At 44.5% G+C, this 23,221-nt stretch overlaps 1 protein-coding gene across 1 annotated transcript in view; it reads left to right on the top strand.

Moving 5' to 3' along the window:
- PIWIL4 (piwi like RNA-mediated gene silencing 4) overlaps positions 1–23,221 on the top strand; it is a 133,434-nt gene that overhangs the window by 53,348 nt on the left and 56,865 nt on the right. The window contains exons 4-8 of the mRNA XM_066586812.1: positions 7,309–7,389; positions 12,565–12,762; positions 17,895–18,009; positions 19,621–19,747; positions 22,655–22,772. Of these exons, the coding sequence (XP_066442909.1) occupies positions 7,309–7,389; positions 12,565–12,762; positions 17,895–18,009; positions 19,621–19,747; positions 22,655–22,772 (639 nt within the window). The remainder of the gene's footprint in view (positions 1–7,308; positions 7,390–12,564; positions 12,763–17,894; positions 18,010–19,620; positions 19,748–22,654; positions 22,773–23,221) is intronic.

Here is a 23,221-nt window from a genome sequence, read left to right as displayed (position 1 = left end):
GAGATCTGAGCAAGCGCCTACCTCATTGATGAGGAGTGCTTTCAGAGGCCACCTCGCGGCTGGGCCTCACCAGGCTGAAACGCAAGACGTAGACAGGAGGCTCCCAAGGTACCGCCACAGAGCCAACGAATCACTCCAGGACAACAGCTGTAAGTGCTGAAATCCAAAAAGGGCTTCGGAGTCCAACAGGATTACAGGCATCTCTAGGGAGCTCAGTTCAGAAGCGTATTTCCATGCTGTTAGTTGGCCATGCCCCTCTCTTGGTACACTCTTCATACTATGGTGCGGAAACAGCCAACAAGTGCAACTGTTTCAGAAATACCAGCACCAATCCTCCGGGCACCAACAATCTGCCCACAAAGCCACTCCAGTCACCACAAGAACTCATGACTGCCAAATATTGCCTTCTGCCCCCGAGAGGAGCGAGCAGCACATTATCTGAGAGCAGACTATGATGCAGCCATCATGTGGTACCACGTTATTGGTCACTAGATGTCACATGCCAGCTGGTCCTAATGCAATGATCATTTGGTGTACAACCCCAATTCCCCAAAAATTAGGAGGTTGTGTAAAATGTAAGTAAAGAAAAATGAAAGTAATGATTTGGAAATCTTATCTAACCATATTTTATTCACAGAACAACATGAAACATATCAGAGGGGGGAAGGCAGACATTGTTCCATTTTATTCAAAAAAGTAACTCATTTAGAAATTGATGGCACAAACGTTGGGCGGGCCATGTCTACCACTATGTAGCATCCCTTCTTTTACAACAGTCTGCAAACATTTAGGAAGTGAGGAGACCAAGTGCTGGAGTGTTTGGAGCTTAATATTTTCCCATTCTTGTCTTGACGTAGGATTCTAGCAGCTATACAGTCTGGGGTCTTCACTGGAATTTTTGTTCCATAATGTGCCAAATATTCTCTATTGGTGGAAGGTCTGGACTGCAGGCGGCCGGTTTAGCACCCAGACTCTTCTTCTGTGAAGCCATGCTCTTGTGATGGATGTAGTGTGCGATTTAGCATTGTCTTGCTGAAATCTGCAAGGCCTCCCCTTTATGGGAGCATATATTCTTCTACAACCTCTATATACTGCTCAGCATTAATAGTGCCTTTCAGGATGTGTAAGCTGCTCATGCAATAGGCACTAATGCCACCTCATACCATCTGAGATGTGCTGACCAGCTTTTCTTCTGAGAGACTCTGTCTCTCTAACATGCTTTTTTTAATACACAGTCATGTGACTTAGTAGAAAATTGACCCTCCAGCTGTTTTTAATTTGTACCACTTACTTTGTAAACCTTGTCCCAACTTTCGTGAGATGTGTTGCTGCCGTCAATTTCTAAATGAGTTAACTTTTTAAAAATGAAATGGAAAAAGGTCTCCCTTTCCCCCTCTTAGAACCAAATAACGCAAACACAACAGCACTTGTGCGTACCTTACCTTAAGGGGGGCTTCTTTCGGTGTGTATTTCGAGCTCCCAAAAGGAGTCTGAATCCGTGACCCCTATAAAGTCCAGCAAGAAATGATGTGTTGGAGCCACAAAGCAGGGTACCCAAATACGGCAATGCATAGAATTAAAAGAATTCCATCTTTATTGAAGCCAACATTTCGGCTGTCGCCACAAGTCCCCCTCTTTATACGTGTTCTATGAGTTTCCAAATCATTGCATTCTTTTTTTTCTTTACATTCAGGTTGCCTACACACTAGCGATATATTTTCTTGTGATGCGTGAGTGAGTGAAAACACATGATTATGAAACCAATGATTTTCAATGGTTTTGTACTTCTTTGCGTTTTTTTTTTTTTTTACTCAAGCTTCGCAGCACAGAGAAAAAATCAGCGATATCGCTCAGTGTTTTCAATGGGGCTGGCCGCAACAGCGGCCAGCCCTATTGAAAACATAGGGAGTGCATCGCAGACTTCTGCCACAGCTGTGACAGCTAGGGCAGGGTATTCCTTCATCCCCGCGGGGACCTCTGTCATTCAATGGCTGAGCGCTGAGTGCTCAGCTAATGAGACCAGTGCTTTCTTGGGGTGGGGATTTTTCAATTTCTGGCCTCCAGAAGACGACTGACGGGGCCGGAGAGAAGAGATGGATGGCTCTTCTAGGTGAGTGTGTATGTATGTATGTATGTTATGTATGTATGTACTGTATATATACACTACCGTTCAAAAGTTTGGGGTCACATTGAAATGTCCTTATTTTTGAAGGAAAAGCACTGTACTTTTCAATGAAGATAACTTTAAACTAGTCCTAACTTTAAACAAATGCACTCTATACATTGCTAATGTGGTAAATGACTATTCTAGATGCAAATGCCTGGTTTTTTGTGCAATATCTACAAAGGTGTATAGAGGCCCATTTCCAGCAACTATCACTCCAGTGTTCTAATGGTACAATGTGTTTGCTCATTGGCTCAGAAGGCTAATTGATGATTAGAAAACCCTTGTGCAATCATGTTCACACATCTGAAAACAGTCTAGCTCGTTACAGAAGCTACAAAACTGACCTTCCTGTGAGCAGATTGAGTTTCTGGAGCATCACATTTGTGGGGTCAATTAAACGCTCAAAATGGCCAGAAAAAGAGAACTTTCATCTGAAACTCGACAGTCTATTCTTGTTCTTAGAAATGAAGGCTATTCCATGCGAGAAATTGCTAAGAAATTGAAGATTTCCTACAACGGTGTGTACTACTCCCTTCAGAGGACAGCACAAACAGGCTCTAACCAGAGTAGAAAAAGAAGTGGGAGGCCGCGTTGCACAACTAAGCAAGAAGATAAGCACATTAGAGTCTCTAGTTTGAGAAACAGACGCCTCACAGGTACCCAACTGGCATCTTCATTAAATAGTACCCGCAAAACACCAGTGTCAACATCTACAGTGAAGAGGCGGCTGCGGGTTATTGGGCTTCAGGGCAGAGTGGCAAAGAAAAAGCCATATCTGAGACTGGCCAATAAAAGAAAAAGATTAAGATGGGCAAAAGAACACAGACATTGGACAGAGGAAGACTGGAAAAAAGTGTTGTGGACGGATGAATCCAAGTTTGAGGTGTTTGGAATCCAAAGAAGAACGTTTGTGAGACGCAGAACAAATGAAAAGATGCTGGAAGAATGCCTGACGCCATCTGTTAAGCATGGTGGAGGTAATGTGATGGTCTGGGGTTGCTTTGGTGCTGGTAAGGTGGGAGATTTGTACAGGGTAAAAGGGATTCTGAATAAGGAAGGCTATCACTCCATTTTGCAACGCCATGCCATACCCAGTGGACAGCGCTTGATTGGAACCAATTTCATCCTACAACAGGACAATGACCCTAAACACACCTCCAAATTGTGCAAGAACTATTTACAGCAGAAGCAGGCAGCTGGTATTCTATCGGTAATGGAGTGGCCAGCGCAGTCACCAGATCTGAACCCCATTGAGCTGTTGTGGGAGCAGCTTGACCGTATGGTACGCCAGAAGTGCCCATCCAACCAATCCAACTTGTGGGAGATGCTTCTAGAAGCGTGGGGTGCAATTTCACAAGCTTACCTCAACAAATTAACAGCTAGAATGTCAAAGGTGTGCAATGCTGTAATTGCTGCAAAAGGAGGATTCTTTGACGAAAGCAAAGTTTGATGTAAAAACAATGTTATTTCAGATACAAATCATTATTTCTAACCTTGTCAATGTTTTGGCTCTATTGTCTATTCATTTCACAACGCATGGTGGTGAATAAGTGTGACGTTTCATGGAAAACACAAAATTGTTTGGGTGACCCCAAACTTTTGAACGGTAGTGTATGTATATATATATAAAATATATTATTATTTTTTAAATTTTTAATTTTTTACAGCTAGGGATGATTTTCCGGAAGGGCTTATATTTTAAGCCCTTCCCTGAAAGTCATCACTGCGGGGTTGCCTGCAACTCACTGCTTTCAATGGGGCTGCAGTAGTGCCAACCCCATTGCGAGCAATGGAATAGCATCACGGACTTCTGTCACCGCTGTGACAGAAGTTTGCGATGTACTCCCTATGTTTTCAATGGGGCTGGCACTGCTGCCGCCGGTCCTATTGAAAACACGGAGCGATATCACAGAGCTTGCTCTGCGCTGCGAGGCTCTCGCATCGCAAGAAAATATATTGCTAGTGGGTAGGCACCCTCAATTACATTTTACACAGCGGACAAACGTTTTTAGAATTGGGGTTGTATATACTTAAAAAGGTTGTAAAGGACTAGAAACAATAGCTGCTTTCCCCAAAAAAGAGTGCCGCTCCCGTTCACAGGTTGTGTGTAGTATCGCACTTGAACTTTATTGATGTGAATGAGGCTGCAGTACCGCACACAACCCATGGACATGTTTTTGTAACCCTAGACAGCCTTTTTCCTACAATCGTATCTGCAGGTTTTGGGTTTGTCTGCAGTATGTGAACCTACCCTAACAATGTTACAATACTCACTGACCTGGACTGGAAAGGAAATATGACTTCTTCATTTTGAACCCTACAATACCAAACGTATATTGTTTTTTTGTTTTTTGCTGTACTACTTGTATTTTTTTTTCAAAGCCTTTACATTTTTTGAAATTATTTCCTGCCGCCATCTTATGCACGCAATAATTTTTTTTATCTTTCCATTGACATAGTTGTGCAAGGGGCTTATCTTTTGCAGGACATCCTGTAGTTTGCATTGGTACCATTTTTGAATGCATATGACTTTTTGGTTGCTTTTTATTGCATTTTTGCTGCAAGACACGGTGACCAAAAAAGTGCATTTCTGGCGGGTTTTTTTTTTCTTTTTTCGGACGACGTTCCACATGCACTTTGATAGATCGAAGTTTAACAGACGCAGCAATACCAAATATGTATATTTTATTTTATTATTTAGATTCTTTTATTATAAATATGGCCAAAGGTTTTTTTTTGGGGGGGGGGGGGGTTGAACTTTTACTACTTTTTTATTTTTATATTTGGTAAAACTTTATTGTTCTGATTTATACTTTTTTTTTTTTTTTAGTCCCCAGGGGGCACAACAACTAGCGATGCTTTGATCGCTCCTGCAGTACTACGATCGGGCAGGCAATCTATTAAGACAGTCATGGGGCCTCAGAAGGCCCCTGGTTGCCACCCACACGTCTTCCTGAAATCTGATGGGGGGGGTCGGTGGTTGGCATTTAAAGGGTTAATAACACTGATCAGCCGTGTAGCTATTGCTGCCAGGTGTCCGCTGTAATAAACAGCTGGCCCCCGTGCTGTATGCAGAGAGTTCGCCCTGCAATCTCTCTTCATACATACCCCGACCACGCAGGACGTAACTGTACGTCCTATAGCGGGAAGGGGTTAAGCGGCTTCATCCTCCATCCTAGTGCTTTAGAATTATCAGGACATCTACCAGATGTACCAATGTTTACGAGACACAGAGGGGATATATTGCGAGGTTCCCTTTAACAGAGGGTTTCTCTGCCATCTTTTCCTGTACATCTATTCTTCATTTATAGTATTAGATTTTCTTTCTTATCAAAACGCACAGAAAATAGAACGTTTCTGAGATTTCTTCTAGTGACGAATCCACTACAAGCTCACGATCTCAGCTGCTTCGTGCGCGCCAATTTATCTTTGTGTATAACACTTAATAGGAACTTGCAAAACTCTGACCGCGCTTTATTCTGCAGGAAAACAGAAGAAAATGCTAGATTTATAGTTTAGCGTTAAAAAAATGCCTGTCCATTCGCTACAACCCGTGTATCATACATACTAACTTATTCATATACTTGTCTATTGGGATATGTATGAGGAGGACCAGACCGATCAGCCATGACATTAAGATCACTGACGGGTGAAGGGAATCACATGGGCTAACTGGTGACAAGGGCGCCTATCAGTGGGGGATATATTAAGCAGCAAGCCATCAGTCAGTTCTTGAAGTTGATATGTTACAAGCAAGAAGAATAGCCAAGTAAGGATCTGAGCAACTCTGCCAAGGACCAAATTGGGATATGTGTTACTGGGTCAAATCATCTCCAGAATGGCAGGTCCTAGAGGATGTTCCTGGTATGTAGCGGTGAGTACCTACCAAAAGGGGTCTGAATAAGAACAACTGGTGAACTGGCAACAATTCCATGGGCGCTAAAATATCGTTGATATGTGTGGGAGTGAAGACTGCCAACCTGGTAGAGCCAGCGTTCACGTTGGCTGTCTTAAGATTATTGTTCAAAAAATCGTCCAAACCAACGAAAGTGAATGATCATCGCTTAGTCTAAAAGCGAGCCAACGAAGCACGAAAATCGTTCACTTCTCATTCAGGGTTCAGTTTCTGCAGGACCAAAAATCATCGATGGCTCGTTCACTTGTCGTTACGTTTAAACACTTTTTGTTCAGTGTTTTACATAGCAAATGTGAATGACATTGAAGGAGCCAACGATGAATCTGCCTGTCTATACAGGCTGCATGAGATCGAACGATCTGGTGATGACAACACCCACTTGTTCACTCGTGCAAACGACAATCATCCAGTGTAAAAGCAGCAATAGAAAGATGTCAGATCATACAGGACAGCTTGATACTTTTGGGGCTGTGTTGCCAAAGACCACCCTGTCCACTTCTGAAAATGCCTACAATGGGCATACTTCCATTGCTTTGTAGTACAGTCCCGCTGCCACTTAGGCCCCCCTGCACACGGGCGGAAATTCTGCAGGGGGATTTCCCACAGTATTTCTGCCCGTGGCCGCTGCCATAGGATTGCATTAGAAAATGCAATCCTTGGCAGACGGCTGCGATTTTTCCTCGTGAAATCACACGTGGAAAACAAATCGCGACATGCTCTATTTCTGTGCCTGTCTCTCAGAGGCCCGCACAGAAATGTCACTCCCGGCTCTGCTCTGCGCATGCGCCGGTTGGCCGACAGCCGGCACATCACAGAACCGGAGCCGTGGGAGCAGGTGAGACCTGCACTGGTCCTTGCAGGGGGCGCGGGTCGGATCCGGCTGCAAGAATTCTCGCAGCAGGATCCGACCCGGCCGTCTGCAGGTGGCCTTAAGCAGCAGGACTGTACTACAAAGCAATGAAAGAAGGCTATGTGTTCTGATGAATCCTTTTTTCTTTCACATCATGTGGACGGCGGGGTGTGTGTGCGCCACAGAACACTTGCAGAGCTGTTGTGATGTCTGCCTTGAAGGTTCAGATCTGTTTTGGCGCCACGAGGGGGGCTAAGCCATGTTGTGCAGTTTGTTTCAAGGTTATGAATGTTACGGGTGTGTATATTGTGTAAAGGTATTGTTTCTGTGATATTCAGTGCAGTAACATTTCTGATTTTGTTTGTGTTTTTTCAGGGTGTTTAAATTTCTAAACATGTACCAAGTGGGACGCAACTACTTCCTCCCATCGGATCCTGTGCATATTCCTCAGCACAAGTAAGGCAGATAATGTGGCCTCTATAATATAATTCATATACAGTACTAGTAGAAAGCCCGACTGCAATCTCTCTATATAAATATCCATGCTCAGGAAAATGATTCAGTGGAATGAGGAATAATAGTTAGAATACAAAGACTCAGGGCAAACCAACGTGGAGGTCCCTTTGTGTGTTGCCCACTGGTTACTTTTGTAGAGACTGGTGGAATTTTTTAAAAGTCCGCAGATTTTTCTTTTATTATCTAATAAATATATTTCCCAATAAACAACATTTCAACTAAGTTTGTTCTACAGAACGGCTATGGAGAATTAGCCAAAAACCACAGTTTTATGAAAGATGTGTAAAAAAAAAATCATTTTGCTCAAAGCAGCCAATCACAACGCAGCTTTCATTTTACCCCAGCACTATGAGAAATGAAAGCTGCGCTGTGATGGGTTGCTTTGGGCAACAAACGCAGATTTGCTTTTAAATTGCTTTCATAGGAGTGTGGTGCAGGCAACCTTTAGATACTATGGTGTTGATGAATGAGTTTGAGGCATAGTGTGTAGTTACATAATGCATCCACATGGGGCAGAGTTATTTTTATAACAAACCATCCTATCAATGGGAGAAGGCCGCTCGGTGCTAAAACCCTGACAGTATGTGTAGATTAGACTAGATATGTGATATGTTGGGGAAGATTTTATCGCTGAGGGGTCTAAGGGTCGTCATACATATTGGATTTTAGTTAATAGAATCGTAGAGTTAGAAGGGACCTCCAGGGTCATCGGGTCCAACCCCCTGCTCAGTGCAGGATTCACTAAATCATCCCAAACAGATGTCTGTCCAGCCTTTGTTTGAAGACTTCCATTGAAGGAGAACTCACCACCTCCTGTGGTAACCTGTTCCACTCATTGTTCACCCCCACTGTCTAATATCTAATTTGTGTCTCCTCCCTTTCAGTTTTATCCCATTGCTTCTAGTCTTTCCTTGTACAGATGAGAATAGGGCTGAGCCCTCTGCACTGTGAAAGGCCTTCAGATATTTGTAGACCGCTATTAAGTCTCCTCTCAGCCTTCTTTTTTGCAAGCTAAACATTCCCAGATCCTTTAACCGTTCCTCATAGGACATGTTTTGCAGACCGCTCACCATCTTGGTAACTCTTCTCTGAACTTGCTCCAGTTTGTTGTTCGAAATCACCTATATCGGTAGGGCTGGAAGACTCACTGATGTTTATTGGGTTGGCTTACCTTTCTCAGATGATGTCGGGGGTAAAAAAGGATCAAGTATGTTGTATTTCATGCCCAGTCCTTTTGTTGCCCACGAGATAAGCCACGGTCAGAGATGTCTGATTGTGACTTACCTCCCCAACTACATGAACATTCGGCAAAGTAGGAGCTAGGGGTAACAACTGTCGGATGAACAATTGTTTGTCTGACAGTTGTTGAATGCATATGGCCAGCGTAAATCTGAGATCTTTACATGTAATAGAGATCAGCATGTATTGTGCCGAAGACACTTTTTTTTCACCATGCAGGATAATTATTGTTGTTTTTTTAATAGTTAGCACTTTTTGTGTTTTGTTTATTTTTAATTGTTGTTTTTTTTTATACGAAAAATGGAGAAAGTATTTTTTTAACTCATAGCAGTTTTTATATTTTAACCGTTTCCAATCCAATTTGTATTCTGGTTTTCCTAGGGGGCTTACTTTTTTCTGCCATTATACAATGGCGCTATCTGCTGGCTAAAGCCAGTACTGCATGAGGTGACACATTGGATAGGTTCCAAAATCAGAGAGACTGGCAATATACAGTAAGAGAACCCCGACGGACGCCTTCCAACATTGGAGATGTACAGCCTTAATTCATAATGTCTTTAGACGTCAGACAGTGGATTAGAAAGGGTTAACTGTTAAAAACACTATATAAATTTATTCTTTTTATTTAGCCCTCACAGGGGACCTAATCTTGCGATCATTTGATCGCTTGTACTATATACTGCAATACTTCTGTATTACAGTATACAGCTATTCTTGATGTTGCCTTTCCAGCCCTGCATCCTACCTGAAAGCCTTCACTAGGCTCCGGGATTGCCATGTTAACCCTTTGGAACTCCTTTATCGCGCTGGGTGTGCTGACTGAGTGCAGGAACGGACTCCCTTCCTCGCTGACATTTTAGATGTCCAGTCAGATTTGACCACAGCACCTAAACAGTTAACTTTCGCATTCAGAGCTAACTGATTGTGTCGGTCAGCTATCGGAAACAGTAGATAGTCACTGAGTATAGAGTGGACTCGGCTCCTGAGCCCACTTCATACACATTTCAGGACCACCGGACGTTTATAGTTTGCTGGTCCTGAAGTGGTTAAAGCTCACCTCCACCTCTGAAAATGTATAGTATGTTCATACTGTGGGATATGCTGCAGATCTTACATGCAATCCGCTAGGATTCCGCTTGAAATCTGTACCAGAAAACTGTCCTATTTGCTTGACTGGGAATTATAGTGCAGATATTTTCCGTGAATGGACGTCCCTTTTTACTGCAGATTCTGTGTTGAATTTACACAAAATGCTCATTGACCAGGCAGAATCCACGTGTGAACCCGCAGCAAACAGAGGGGCGCCTTAAGGTCCTCTGATCACGGCAGCATCAGCACTGATTGCAGGCATTCTGTGAGGGGTGAAAAATGGGTAGAGGAGTGGCAATCTCCACTAAAATGACATTGATCACTTTCGCTGGCAGACCGTCACCATCTGGAAATCAGTCAGCCGTGATTGAATTTCTCATCTGATAGTCGGTCTAAGGCCGCCTGCAGACGGGCGAAAATACCGCAGTGAGATCTACCGCGGAATTTCCGCCTGTGGAAGCTGCCATAGGATTGCGTTAACAAATGCAATGCTAGGCAGATGGCCGCGATTTGTCCGCGCGAAATCTCGTGCGGCAAACAAATCACGCCATGCTCTATTTCTGTGCAGGGCTCGCGGAGCCCCGCACAGAAATCTCACTCCCCGGCCACCAGCTCCCGTCTGCGCATGCGCGGGCAGCCGGCACATCAAACAGCCGGGGCCGAGGGAGCAAGTGAGTACGCGCTGCTCTTTGCAAGGGCTCGGGTCGGGTGCCGCAGCGAGAATTCTCGCAGCCGGATCCGATAAGCCGTCTGCAGGCGGCCTAAAGCTCTTTCGTTTTCATAAACGATCTTTAGTTCATTAACGATTTTCCTTGCCCACTTTCATTGAACATGTCTAGCCAATTTGAACAATTTCCACAGTCAATATGGACTAAAATGTGTATAGCTAAGGCCGGTTTCCCTTATCAGAAAAGCTTGCGTGAATAAAGTGTGCTGCGAGAGGCACAAAACCCGCACGAATATGAACCCCATTCTTTTGAATGGAGTCATATACATGTGCGATGTCCTACCTCACCACATCGCAGCATGTCCGTTCTTTTCACGTTCCCTTTGATTTCAATGGGACAGTAAAACACACCACATGCCATGCAATGTGCACGCCAGTGCGATGCGAGGTTTCCCATTGAAAACACTTGTCGCTCCTCCAGCATGCCTGAAAGCCATGCCGGAGGATTGCTACTTCATAGAAGTGATGGGAGGCATTTTTGCTAACAAAATGCCTTGCATCGGTATGAAAACGCACGTTGGCGAGCCCGATATTAGTCCAAGTTTCTCGCGCTCGCCCGAGTGTAGGTAGCTTAAGTCTGCAAAACCAGATGATTGTTTGTTCAACGGTTATTCAACCATCAGCCTACTCCTGTCTAATATGTATGGCCAACTTAGAGATCTTTCACCTGACTATCGGACAAAAAAGTCAAAGGTGACCAACTTTTTTCTAGACCACGACAGTCTGTCATCATTTGGCTGAAGCATTCGTTTGATGTCAAATTACATCCAGCAAATTATTGTTTTGGTTGAAATCGTTAACTTTCCTCAACTTTGGGGCTCCCACACACTTTAGCTTTTTTAACTCTGCGTTTTTTAAACGTGAATTTCTATGGGACTTTCTAATGTTAAAAACGCATTGCAAGTTTGTGCTTTGCAATTTTTGGACGATCCGTTTTTAACATTAGTAAGTCTCATTGACATTCGCATTTAAAAAGTGCAGCGTTAAAAAAAAAATGCTAGTGTATGGGAGCCCTTAGTGTAATGCATATGGGCACCTTAGAACAGAACCTGCTAGTTTATAAAGTCCTGTGATTACAGCAGCATCAGCGCTGATTCAAGCAGGCACTCTATGAGGGATGAAGTGGAGTTGTGATAGACATGTCTATTGATTTGTATAAACCAAATGTATTATGCTATTGTAATAACTTTTAACTTAGTGGAGGTTGATGGCCACACAATCTCCTCATGGTATTTGCTAGACAATGGCAGGCTAAAGATGTGTGGTGTAATGTTAGCTGAGTACATAAGTTGCACAAGCAGCCTCTAAGAGTTAAAGGTCATAGTGTTATATATATACCTGTATTCAATATTGAGTGTTTTCCTCCCCATCCCCCACACAGAATCTTCTTCAACAAAGAGATATCTACTTTCAGTTTCAGATTTGGCCACATGTTATTGAGACAAAGGCTCCTACTTGAGAGAGGTGGGGAGAGGGGGAGGCGGGGAATTCTATATAACCCAGCGAATAAGAATATATATATGTTACTGGTGTAATCTGTTAAACGCCCATAAAGGGCAGGTGTTATGCTTTACAATAAAAGGGGCCGTCTGAGTGTTTCTGCCCAGAGAGCCATTTTGGATATGAGACTGATAGCTTGTGTCTGATCTGCTCGATGATGTGTGCACACTATACAATTTTGAAGCTACAAAATACCCCGAAACCTGCTGGAGAAAACCATAATCCAGATCAGAGGGTAGAGGAGTGGCAGCAGTAATGAGAACAATAGGCCTACTGTATTTCAGTGAAAAACGGATGGGGGCGATCTGTTGGGGTTCCAGTGGTTGAAGTTCCCTTTCAGATAGTATGTACGGTTTATGCAGTGTGTACATTACAGCCGTGTACAGAGCTGTATCTCTAGTTCTGGGTTCATCTATTAGGGGAAGATTATTCAGACAACAGTAAAACCTTCAAATGTGTCTTGTGCTCATCTGCTTGGCTGTGAGTCTATGGCCAGCCTTTTCCGTCCAGTGACAGTAGCGTATCGTCAAATATTAACTTTTACCTGTCTTCATTCCTAGGCTGATGCTGTGGCCCGGATTCGCTGCATCAGTCACTTACCTTGAGAAACAGCTGACTCTGAGCGCAGATGTGAGCCATAAAGTCCTGCGCAACGAGACTGTGCTGGACTCCATGAATGAGATGTACTCCAGGGTTCCCAAAGAGAGGTTCATCGAAGCCTGTGAGAAAGAGTTCTTGGGGACGATTGTGTTAACCAGGTACTGATGGTAAAAATGATTTAACCCCAGAATTTTCCATTTATGCCCCACTTTAATGACCTTGCTGTGTGAGTTGGGGGAGGTTTGCTTTCGCAGCTTTCATCACACAAAAATGTTAACTTTATTCAATGGATCCGTATCATTATGAGCATTACTATAATACTATGATAATTTATGTTTATGTTTAACTACTTTTAAAAATTAAAGAACACTTTTATTTAAAAAAAAATGTTTTTTGTCGCCAAAGATTTTCTTTCTTTTTTTTCCCCATCTCTTCTTAAAGGGGTTGTCCCGCGCCGAAACGGGTTTTTTTTTGTTTTTTTTTTAAACCCCCCCCCCCCCCTCCCCCTGTTCGGCGCGAGACAACCCCAATGCAGGGGTTAAAAAAACAACCCGCACAGCGCTTACCTGAATCCCGGCGGTCCGGCGTCTTCATACTCACCTGCTGAAGATGGCCGCCGGGATCCTCTGTCTCCGTGGACCGCAGGGCTTCTGTGCGGTCCATTGCCGATTCCAGCCTCCTGATTGGCTGGAATCAGCACGTGACGGGGCGGAGCTACACGGAGCCGGCATTCTGCACAAGCGGCCCCATAGAAGACTGCAGAAGACCCGGACTGCGCAAGCGCGGCTAATTTGGCCATCGGAGGCCGAAAATTAGTCGGCTCCATGGGAACGAGGACGCTAGCAACGGAGCAGGTAAGTATAAAACTTTTTATAACTTCTGTATGGCTCATAATTAATGCACAATGTACATTACAAAGTGCATTAATATGGCCATACAGAAGTGTATAGACCCACTTGCTGCCGCGGGACAACCCCTTTAATTTTCTATTTTAATCTCGATTTACATTTCTTATTTATGCATTTATTTTTTTTTGTTGCTAAACAAGATAAAAATGACAATGTAAATTTTTTTTACATCCCTTTATATATAGTGATTAAATTTGAATAGGACAGTTCTGATAATCAGCTCTTATCAAGTCTGGTGTATGTGATTCCCTTTTGTAAAGTAATGGAGTATGAAATTTAGTTATATGTACTAGAAAGATGGGGTTCCTTAAAGGGGTTGTCCCGCGATAGCAAGTGGGGTTATACACTTCTGTATGGCTATATTAATGCACTTTGTAATATACATCGTGCATTAAATATGTGCCATACAGAAGTTATTCACTCACCTTCCCTACGCTGGCGTCCCCATCTCCATGGTGCCGTCTAATTTCAGCGTCTAATCGCCCGATTAGATGCACTTGCGCAGAAGGGTCTTCTCCCTTCTGGTCAGTCCGGGCATGAGCGCCGTTCTAGCTCCGCCCCCTTCTACATGTCATTGCGTAGCTCCGCCCCGTCACGTGTGCCGATTCCAGCCAATCAGGAGGCTGGAATCGGCAATGGACTGCACAGAGCCCACAGTGCACCATGGGAGAAGACCCGCGGTGCATCGTGGGTGAAGATCCCGGCGGCCATCTTGGTGGCCATCTGAGGAAAAGAAGGAAGAAGTTGCAGAGAGGGGATTCGGGTAAGTAAAAAATTTTTTTTAAATTTCACCACATCCTTTGGGTTTGTCCTGTGCTGAACGGGGGGCCTATGCAAAGAAAAACAACCCCCGTTTCGGCGCGGGACAACCCCTTTAACCCCCAGTGATCCCAGCTCCCATGTACTATGCAAACCATACCCCGGTCATCCCGGGCCCCGAAGTACTATGCACACACCTATAGTTATCCCAACCTCCCAAGTAGTATGCACACACTCTACAGTCATCATAGTCCTCCATGTACTATGCACACATCCCAGTCATCCCAGCCCCTTTGTACTAAGCAAACTCATCCCCAGCCATCCCAACCCCACCATGTACTAAGCATACAGACCCCAGTCATCCCATCCTCCAGGTACTATACGCACACTACCAGTTGTCAGTCTTCCTAGCCCCCCATTTACTATGCACAACCCCCTCATAGAATCATAGAATGGTAGAGTTGGAAGGGACCTCCAGTGTCATTGGGTCCAACCCCCTGCTCAGTGCAGGATCACTAAATCATCCCAGATAGATATTTGTCCAGCCTTTGTTTGAACGCTTCCATTGAAGGAGAACTCGCCACCACCTGTGGTAACCTGTTCCACTCATTGATCACCCTCACTGTCTAATATCTAATCTGTGTCTCCTCCCTTTCAGTTTCATCCCATTGCTTCTAGTCTTTCCTTGTGCAAATGAGAATAGGGCTGATCCCTCTGCACTGTGACGGCCCTTGAGATATTTGTAGACCGCTATTAAGTCTCCTCTCAGCCTTCTTTTTTGTAAGCTAAACATTGCCAGATCCTTTAACCGTTCCTCATAGGACATGATTTGCAGATTGCTCACCATCTTGGTAACTCTTCTCTGAACTTGTTCTACTTTGTCTATGTCTTTTTTAAAGTGGGGTGCCCAGAACTGGACAAAGTATTTCAGATGAGGTCTGACTAAGGAAGAGTAGAGGGGGATAATGACCTCACATGATCTAGACTCTATGCTTCTCTTAATACATCCCAGAACTGTGTTTACCTTTTTTGCTGCTTCATCACATTGTTGACTCATGTTCAGTCTATTATCTATTAGTATACCCAAGTCTTTTTCACATGTGCTGCTGCTTAGCCCAATTCCTCCCATTCTGTATGTGCTTTTTTCATTTTTCTTGCCCAGATGTCAGACTTTGCATTTCTCCTTGTTAAATACTAGAGATGAGCGAACGTACTCGGATAAGCACTACTCGTCCGAGTAATGTGCTTTATCCGAGTACCTCTCTGCTCGTCCTGAAAGATTTGGGACGCGCTGCAGAGCGGGGAGCTGCAGGGGAGAGCGGGGAGGAACGGAGGGGAGATCTTTCTCTCCTTCTCTCCCGCCCGCTCTGCCCCGCTCCCCGCTGCGACTCACCTGTCAGCAGCGGAGCGCCCCGAATCTTTCAGGACGAGCGGAGAGATACTCGGATAAAGCACATTACTCGGACGAGTAGTGCTTATCCGAGTACGTTCGCTCATCTCTATTAAATACCATTATGTTAGTCGCCGCCCACTGTACAAGCTTTTCTAGATCTTTTTGAATACTATCTCTCTTCCCTAATGTTAGCTATCCCTCCGAGCTTTTTCGTCATTGGGATATTTTGATTAGTTTTCCATCAATTCCCTCCTCCAGATCATTTACAAAAATGTTGCACAACCCTGGGCCTAGGACCGAGCCTTGTGGTACCCCACTTGGTACATTCATCCACTTGGATGTGCAGCTATTTATGACCACTCTTTAAGTACGATCACTCAGCCAGTTCATTTTTCTCCATAAGGATGGTATGAGATACTTTGTCAAATGCTTAACTAAGGTCAAGATATAGTATATCCATCGCATTTTTCTGATCAACCCAGTCGGTGATTCTGTCAGAGAAGGAAATTAGGTTTGTCTGGCATGACTTGTTTGTTACAAACCCATGCTGGCTCTGGTTAATTACTCATTTTTTATTCAAGTACTTGCATACATGCTGTTTCATAGTTTGTTCAAAGATCTTGCGGAATGTAGAAATCAGGCTCACAAGACCTCCAGTCATCCCAGCCCCCCCCCCCATGTACCATGCACACACCCCAGTCATGCCATCCTCCATGTACTAAGCAAACGCATCCCCAGTCATCTCAGTCCCCCCATGTACAATGCAAACACCCCTCCCCCCGTATACTATGCACACACCCCAGTCATCCCAGCTCCCATGTACTAAGCAAATGCATCCCCAGTCATCCCAGCATCCCCATGTACAATGCACCCCCCCCCCCCCCCCACCTCCCATGTACTATGCACACACCCCAGTCATCCCAGCCCCCATGTACTAAGCAAATGCATCACCTGGCATTCCAGCCCCCATGTACTATGTACACACCCCCGTCATCCCAGCCCCTCTCCCCCACCTGTTCTATGTACACACCCCAGTCATCCCAGCCCCTCTCCCCCACCTGTTCTATGTACACACCTCCAGTCATCCCATCTTTCATGTACTATGCACACACCCCATCACTTTCTTCCTATTCTGCTTCCCCGCCCCCGTCATCACAACCTCCATTCACTGTCCTCCCCCCAGTCATCACAGCCCTATTCCCTGGTGTCTTGCACACTCCACCCCCCCAACAAGATAAAAGCCCTTATGGTAGTTAGAGCTTTGCCTCAGCAATAGCAGTTCATCAAATGAGTTCATTTAGTTGCCCAGCTCTGCTGTCTGTTCAGTTGTTATTGGAAAACAAGGAGACTGAAAAACACAGTGCTGGTTTTATGAATGTAGTTGTTTTTTATGGTGCTCCCTGTGTGAGATAAATAATGTGATACTTATTTTAATTTTTTTTATTGTTTAGCTTGTTTGTGTGAAAATGGGAAGAGGGTTGTTCTTTATTTTTTTTTATATGCATTTTCTTTAAGTACCCCTAGGGGATTTGAACTTGTATTTGATTGATCACTTCTACAGTATACTGCAGTACGTAAGTATTGCAATATATTGCATTACTTTCTCTTACTGAGAACAATCACATTTTGCTATACTGGCTGACACAAAACTTTTTTTTTCTTTTTGTAAGAGGACAAATGGGTTAACTGGTTCTAAAGAAAGGAATTCCACTCCTTGTGATTGCAGGATCTCTATTGATTGTGGCATCACAAGGGGTAAATGTCTAGAATAGAAGTTCCTCTGCTACCGGCTGTTGCTGCAGGGTGACGTGGGCTCAGCTGGTACACCCCTCACAATCAAAATGATGTCAATGTACAGAGTTTGGTAGTAACTCCTCCGACAGCACAGTGTGTGACACTCAGGGGTTAAAGGGGCAACAAGATGCTAGCAGCTAGCAACCTTGTGGGCACTGTTCCAGCAGCGGGCCCAGTATATTTGCTGGGCAGTACAGTGTGAGGAACTGTCTGTAAGTCTCACTGAGACAGTCCAGAGCGATGATCTACCAAGAATCTCTGCCAGATGGAACCGTCTTCATACTGTGCCGCCCAGCCAGCGCTTTCAGCTGGGGGGGGTAGCATGCGGCTGCATATAGCAGACACGCACGCAGCCCTTCATGGGCATTTAGTCTTGTCTGTAAAAAAAAAAAAGTCCATCTATCTTATTTTATTGACGATATATTCTTGTCTTCAGGTACAACAATAAAACCTACAGAGTGGATGATATTGATTGGTCTACCAAACCCACAGACACATTTCCGAAAAAAAAGGACGGCAGTCAGATTTCCTACGTGGAATATTATAAACAGGTATGATCGATTGTATGACTACGGCCGCGGGTGAAAGATTGATAGAAATCCGAGTTGCCTTGAGGGCCTGAGAGGAGAGCCGTGTTCAGCCGAGAGCTATAGTGCATCTGCAAAGGAAAGTATGGAGCTAATTATACTAACGACATTCGGGAAGGATGGGGCAGCACCGATCTGCCCACTAACTTTTCCAAACTCCAGTGCTAAGGTGCGACTTTTGAACTGCTGGTGAAAAACCTTGTTAACGCGCAACTCCACCCCGTGCCGGCGAGCATAGTTGTGCATACGGCCGTCTGAGACCTCTCCTAAATTTCAGCTTACCAAAAATTAAAGTCTCTGGTGTAAACTCACATTCATTTGTCTGTATGCAGAACAAATGGCGCACAGTCCAAATATACGGCCATCTGAATGGGCCCTAAAGATGATATCTTCATCGTATCCAACCTAATGTCTGACCAGGGTCCTGCTGTTTTGGATGCTCTTCTCGGTTTATCGCTGGCAGTCACTGCTTGATTTATGGGTGTTCTAGTTCCCCGGACACAACGGGTCACACAGAACTACGACTTACGTGCTGCATATGAGCCCTGATAAGGATTCAGCAGCTACGCACCAACTGCAGTCAGGGCTATTGCACACACTGGGATTCTACCATGGATTTGTACTGTTAGGGACTTTTACACAGAATTATTATTCAATAACCTGTTCACACTACCATATTTGCATGCGTATCTGTACATGCAAGATTTGCTCACGCAATATGCATTGAATAGAACCCTTTGAAAGCACAATGCCCAATGCACGTGTAAATGCGCATACGCCCTTGTGAATCCGGACTTAGCGAGTGGTACCTGGACAGGGAAGTGATGCACATGCGCACGCCTGAGGTTCTGGCCACAGTAATAAAATAGCGTAACTGTTGGGGAATGGCGGGGCGGTGAGGCACAGCCATAGCAAACCGTGAGTGAATACATACACAGGCTGGGAGGATCCTGTCATTCAGGAACATTGCAGTATGGGAAAATAAAAATACATTTATTTAAACAAATCCATATAGTTACATAATCTAAAGATGGAAAATACTCCTTTAAAAGTTATATTTCTCTTATTCCTAGTTATATCTGGTCTTTTTTTGGTGGAGGTGAGTAGCTGGCCTCCGCTGTAGGCCATTCCATATTAAGGGGTTGTACCATAATATACTTTTATCACCTATCCACAGAGTAGGTGATAGTCTGATCAATGGGAGCCTCACTGACGAGACCCCCACCAATCTTGAGAGTGGGGGCCTTGTATCACTGCTGGCTCGCTGCCCCCAACAGCAGTGACGTCAAAATTCATTTCAGCTCCGCTTATGCGCAACCACCGCCCCATTCCGTCTCCTCCTCACTGCAGAGGTGCAGGGAGCCCACAATGAGGAGGAGAGGGGGACACGGGAGCCGCATTCTTGGCATTGGGGGGATCACAGTGGTGAGGCCCTCACAGATCAGACTTTTATCCCATGGATTGGTGATACAAGTGAATTCTTGTTCAACCCCTTCAAGGGAGTTTATATTAAAAGTGATGTGAAAGCTGTATTGGAGAGACCCGTCACAATGTACTTTTTCTCTTCTTGTCTAGCAATACAATCTAGAGCTGATGGATTTATTCCAGCCCATGCTTGTGAGCACCCTGAAGGTGAAGAAGAACGAGGCATGTGACTCTCCCCGGGCTGTGCACTTGCTCCCAGAGCTGTGCTATCTCACTGGTGAGGGGCCTTACATGTTGTGTTACACCGTGTAACTAGCGCTCCGTTCCTGCACTTTTGCGGTTTGTGGTGCTTCACGAGGCAGATATTTATTTAAAGAGAATGTTTCCAGTATTTTGCCTCAGCTTTCATTCACTAGAGGTCAGTCGAAGAGAAATAATGGAGCCTATGCATTATGCCCAGTTTATGCACTTTTACACCAAGCGCCACCATTGTTTCAAAAAGCAAGCGGGACCTACATTTAGAAGCGGGGGCGTAACGGTAATACGATTTATGCCAGAAGCTTGTGCAAATTGTAGCTGGAACCTACTTCATCTCGTAGCCGGCGTAGATTGCAGTCTGGTACACGGTATTGCACCGCTTACTACAGTGGTTGAACTGATGCCTACACATACTTGGACCAGCATACAAAAAGTTGAAGTAAGTAAGTACACCCCAATGTGTATGTTATTTTATTAAAGAGATCTTACAGTTATAGGATAAAATCCTATCCCAGGCCTGGAGAGCGGAGGGTGTCCTACCTGTACTCTACCTTCTTCCTTCCGCTGCTTTGGTGCTTCCTTTTTACGGCTGACATGATGGTCACCAACATTTTTTAACTCTCTAATAGACACTATGAACTTCCTTCACTTTGTGATTGGCCAGTGCATTGGTGGTCCTATCATTACCAATAAACTTCTCTGGGGCAGCCATATTGGAGAGACTCATTTCCTGTATAGACCGTGCGGCAGGGTGTGTGCGCTTTATGGCAGCTGCCGTGAACGGGAGTGAATTACATTTTACAGCTTTCTTCTCCAGAGACCAGGGAGCGACAGAGCGGCTGTTTGCAACATATTTTCTGTGAATCACTCAGAAAGAACCACACGCTTTTAGCCGTGATTTGCCACAGTTTGTCTCCATTAACACGGGGCATTTCGGTTGCAGTGCAAAGCGCACCAAAAAGTACATTGGTGAAACCATGTGTGTTATTACTATGTTTGTAGTAAAATGTGGCAAAAAACACACGCAGTTATGCAAATGCACTTTTTGGCGTGTTTTTTTATTGCAGCTGAACTGCTCCGTGTGAATGGAGTCTTAATGAGCTTTACAATAGCAGCTATACCATGGCCAATCACATTTACTATGCATGCGGTTATTGCCATATGGTTCTCAGCCAAAGAGTGCAACGCGGCTATATGGGGTGAATTCCACAACCCTGGCAGAGCTACGCTGATCACAACCAGCACCTGGACTTGTCGGTTCCATCACTATGATGGGGGGGGGGGCATCTGCAATTAGCGTTACCCCACCTGCGTTTTGCAGAAGAACATTCTTATACCAGCAACCCTGAACACAACCTATTGTGGCCAATAATAAAAGCTGCTGAAATGAAGACCAATAGTTCTCCATTTCTACAGGTTTCCATTTGTTTCTGACATTTTGTTCTAAAAAGAATGGGGGGGGGGGGGGTCTGCGCTATTCCTTCCGGCAGAAAATATCAGATTCTAGTGGGAACCTGACGAAAAGGACCCCTTTTCGTCTCTTTCTCAGGAGTTTTCAATAAAGACCGACATTGGTTTTGTTTAGGTCCCATCCAAGGGGGGCCGTTTTGAGGATTTTAGACGGAAACCTCAACAGGACCCTCGGACAGAAGCCATACTTAGGTGTAAACAGGCCGTTGGGTCTTTGAATGTTCATTCAGTTGAGTAGAACGAGTTAAACATCTACTTGATACGTACGGTGTCGCTTATCCCAGTTGAAAACAAATCGATGGCATCCGTAATCCTCTGCGCATGAGATTGTTATCGGATCCCATTGGTCAGCTTCCAGGAGATAATCATTCAGCCTCGGGCTGTCCGGCCTGTTCCTTGGTGAAAGCAGATCTCGGCCAGGGACAAGTGAGAGTAAACCTCTTGGCATCCCAGCGCGCCACAAGTGACACTAACAGGACATGTACTTTCCTGACAAACACACTGCAGTATGTCTCTGCCCGGCGGCTCCTGGCAGAGGGCATGCGGCCCGAGGAGCTCTCCCCATGAATGGAGCATTGTTCTTCACTTTGAGGCGTCGCTTCGCCAAAAGACACGCGTGTCATTAAATATTTATCTACAGCTCATAAAATAGATGCAGCGTACATTATGCCAACAATGCTGTTAAACACCCACTCGACATCTATCCTAATTTGCCAGAAGTGCTGCAAACAGCACACGTCATATTAACTACTCGGGTGCCAAACAGAACGGCACAACATTACTTGGCGGAACCTGTTGATGCCGAAACCACGAATCAAGTCAATTTACACAGTAGTCTTCAAAATAGTGAGAATGTGGCAGCAGAATGCCCTGCTCCCCCGCTCATGGCCAGCCAGACCTTTTTTACCGCAGCAGCTACCACAGAAGAAACGTGGCATTACATGGTGGCCGCTCAGATGAAAGGCTGTTCAGGTATTATACCAATAGTTATACTAACGGATTTGCACATGAAATACGCAGTGAATAGAACCCGTTGATTTCAATAGGTTGTTCACATGCACATATTTTGCATGCACATTTCAGCCATGAAAAATAGTTAGAACTTGCTCTATTTTTCTGCGTATTTGCACACCACCGGTCCCCATAGGAGTCAACGGGGATGTGCGCAAAACTTGTGTGAAACACTGCATAATTGCACTGCGAAAAGAACACATCTGGAACTAATTCATTCGGTGCGTTTGCTTGTAGTGCAGCCATCATCCTACACCTTGAAAACAAATCCGCAGTATGCTTCCCGAAACAACTCCAACTTTTTAACTTGTTAGGCCATCCGGTGATGGAAGATAGATTGTGTATCTTGTTTGTTCTTACGCAGTGCAGTTATGCTGTAGATATGTCAGATGTTGCCGTGTCCTTTTATTTAGCCAATTTCTTCCCTTTTCTGCATTATCACCAGGGCTATCGAGCCGCGCTCTTACGGACTTCCGTCTGATGAAAGACCTGTCGCTGGAAACACAATTAAACCCGGAGTCCCGGCAGAAGAGGCTGCAAAAGCTGGCAGAAAACATCCAGGAGTAATTCATTCAACTTGCTGTTGACTTGTTCCATTACAGGAATCACATAAAAAAATGACCTGGGATAAATTATTGAGCTAGGCTTAGTAACTCATGTGTATCCCTTCACCATAACGGGGAGGGCTGAGGTGGGGGGATTGCTAAAAGTAAATCATTTCTCATTGATTAGGTGTAGAAAGAGAAGATTCTTCCAACCTATCACCGGATTATCATTAAAAATGTAAAAGCTATAAAGACCTTTCCGCGATTGTAGATCAGGCTCCTCGTACCAAGAGGGAACCTGGGTTTCATCTATCGGAGTATGATACAAAGGATCTATATATAGGAATGGAGCCGAGCGACCGTACGGCCACGTTAATAGCAGAAGGGCATTTTTGCAATAATATTCTTAAAATTTAATCGGAAGTGAATTCTAAAAAAAAAAAAAAAAAAAAAATATTTAACCCCTT

This window comes from Eleutherodactylus coqui, chromosome 1 (genome assembly GCF_035609145.1).
Source record: "Eleutherodactylus coqui strain aEleCoq1 chromosome 1, aEleCoq1.hap1, whole genome shotgun sequence".
NCBI classification, from domain to species: Eukaryota; Metazoa; Chordata; class Amphibia; order Anura; family Eleutherodactylidae; genus Eleutherodactylus; species Eleutherodactylus coqui.
The sequence above is the reverse complement of the archived record's forward strand: the minus strand, read 5'-3'. Positions and strand labels throughout refer to the sequence as shown.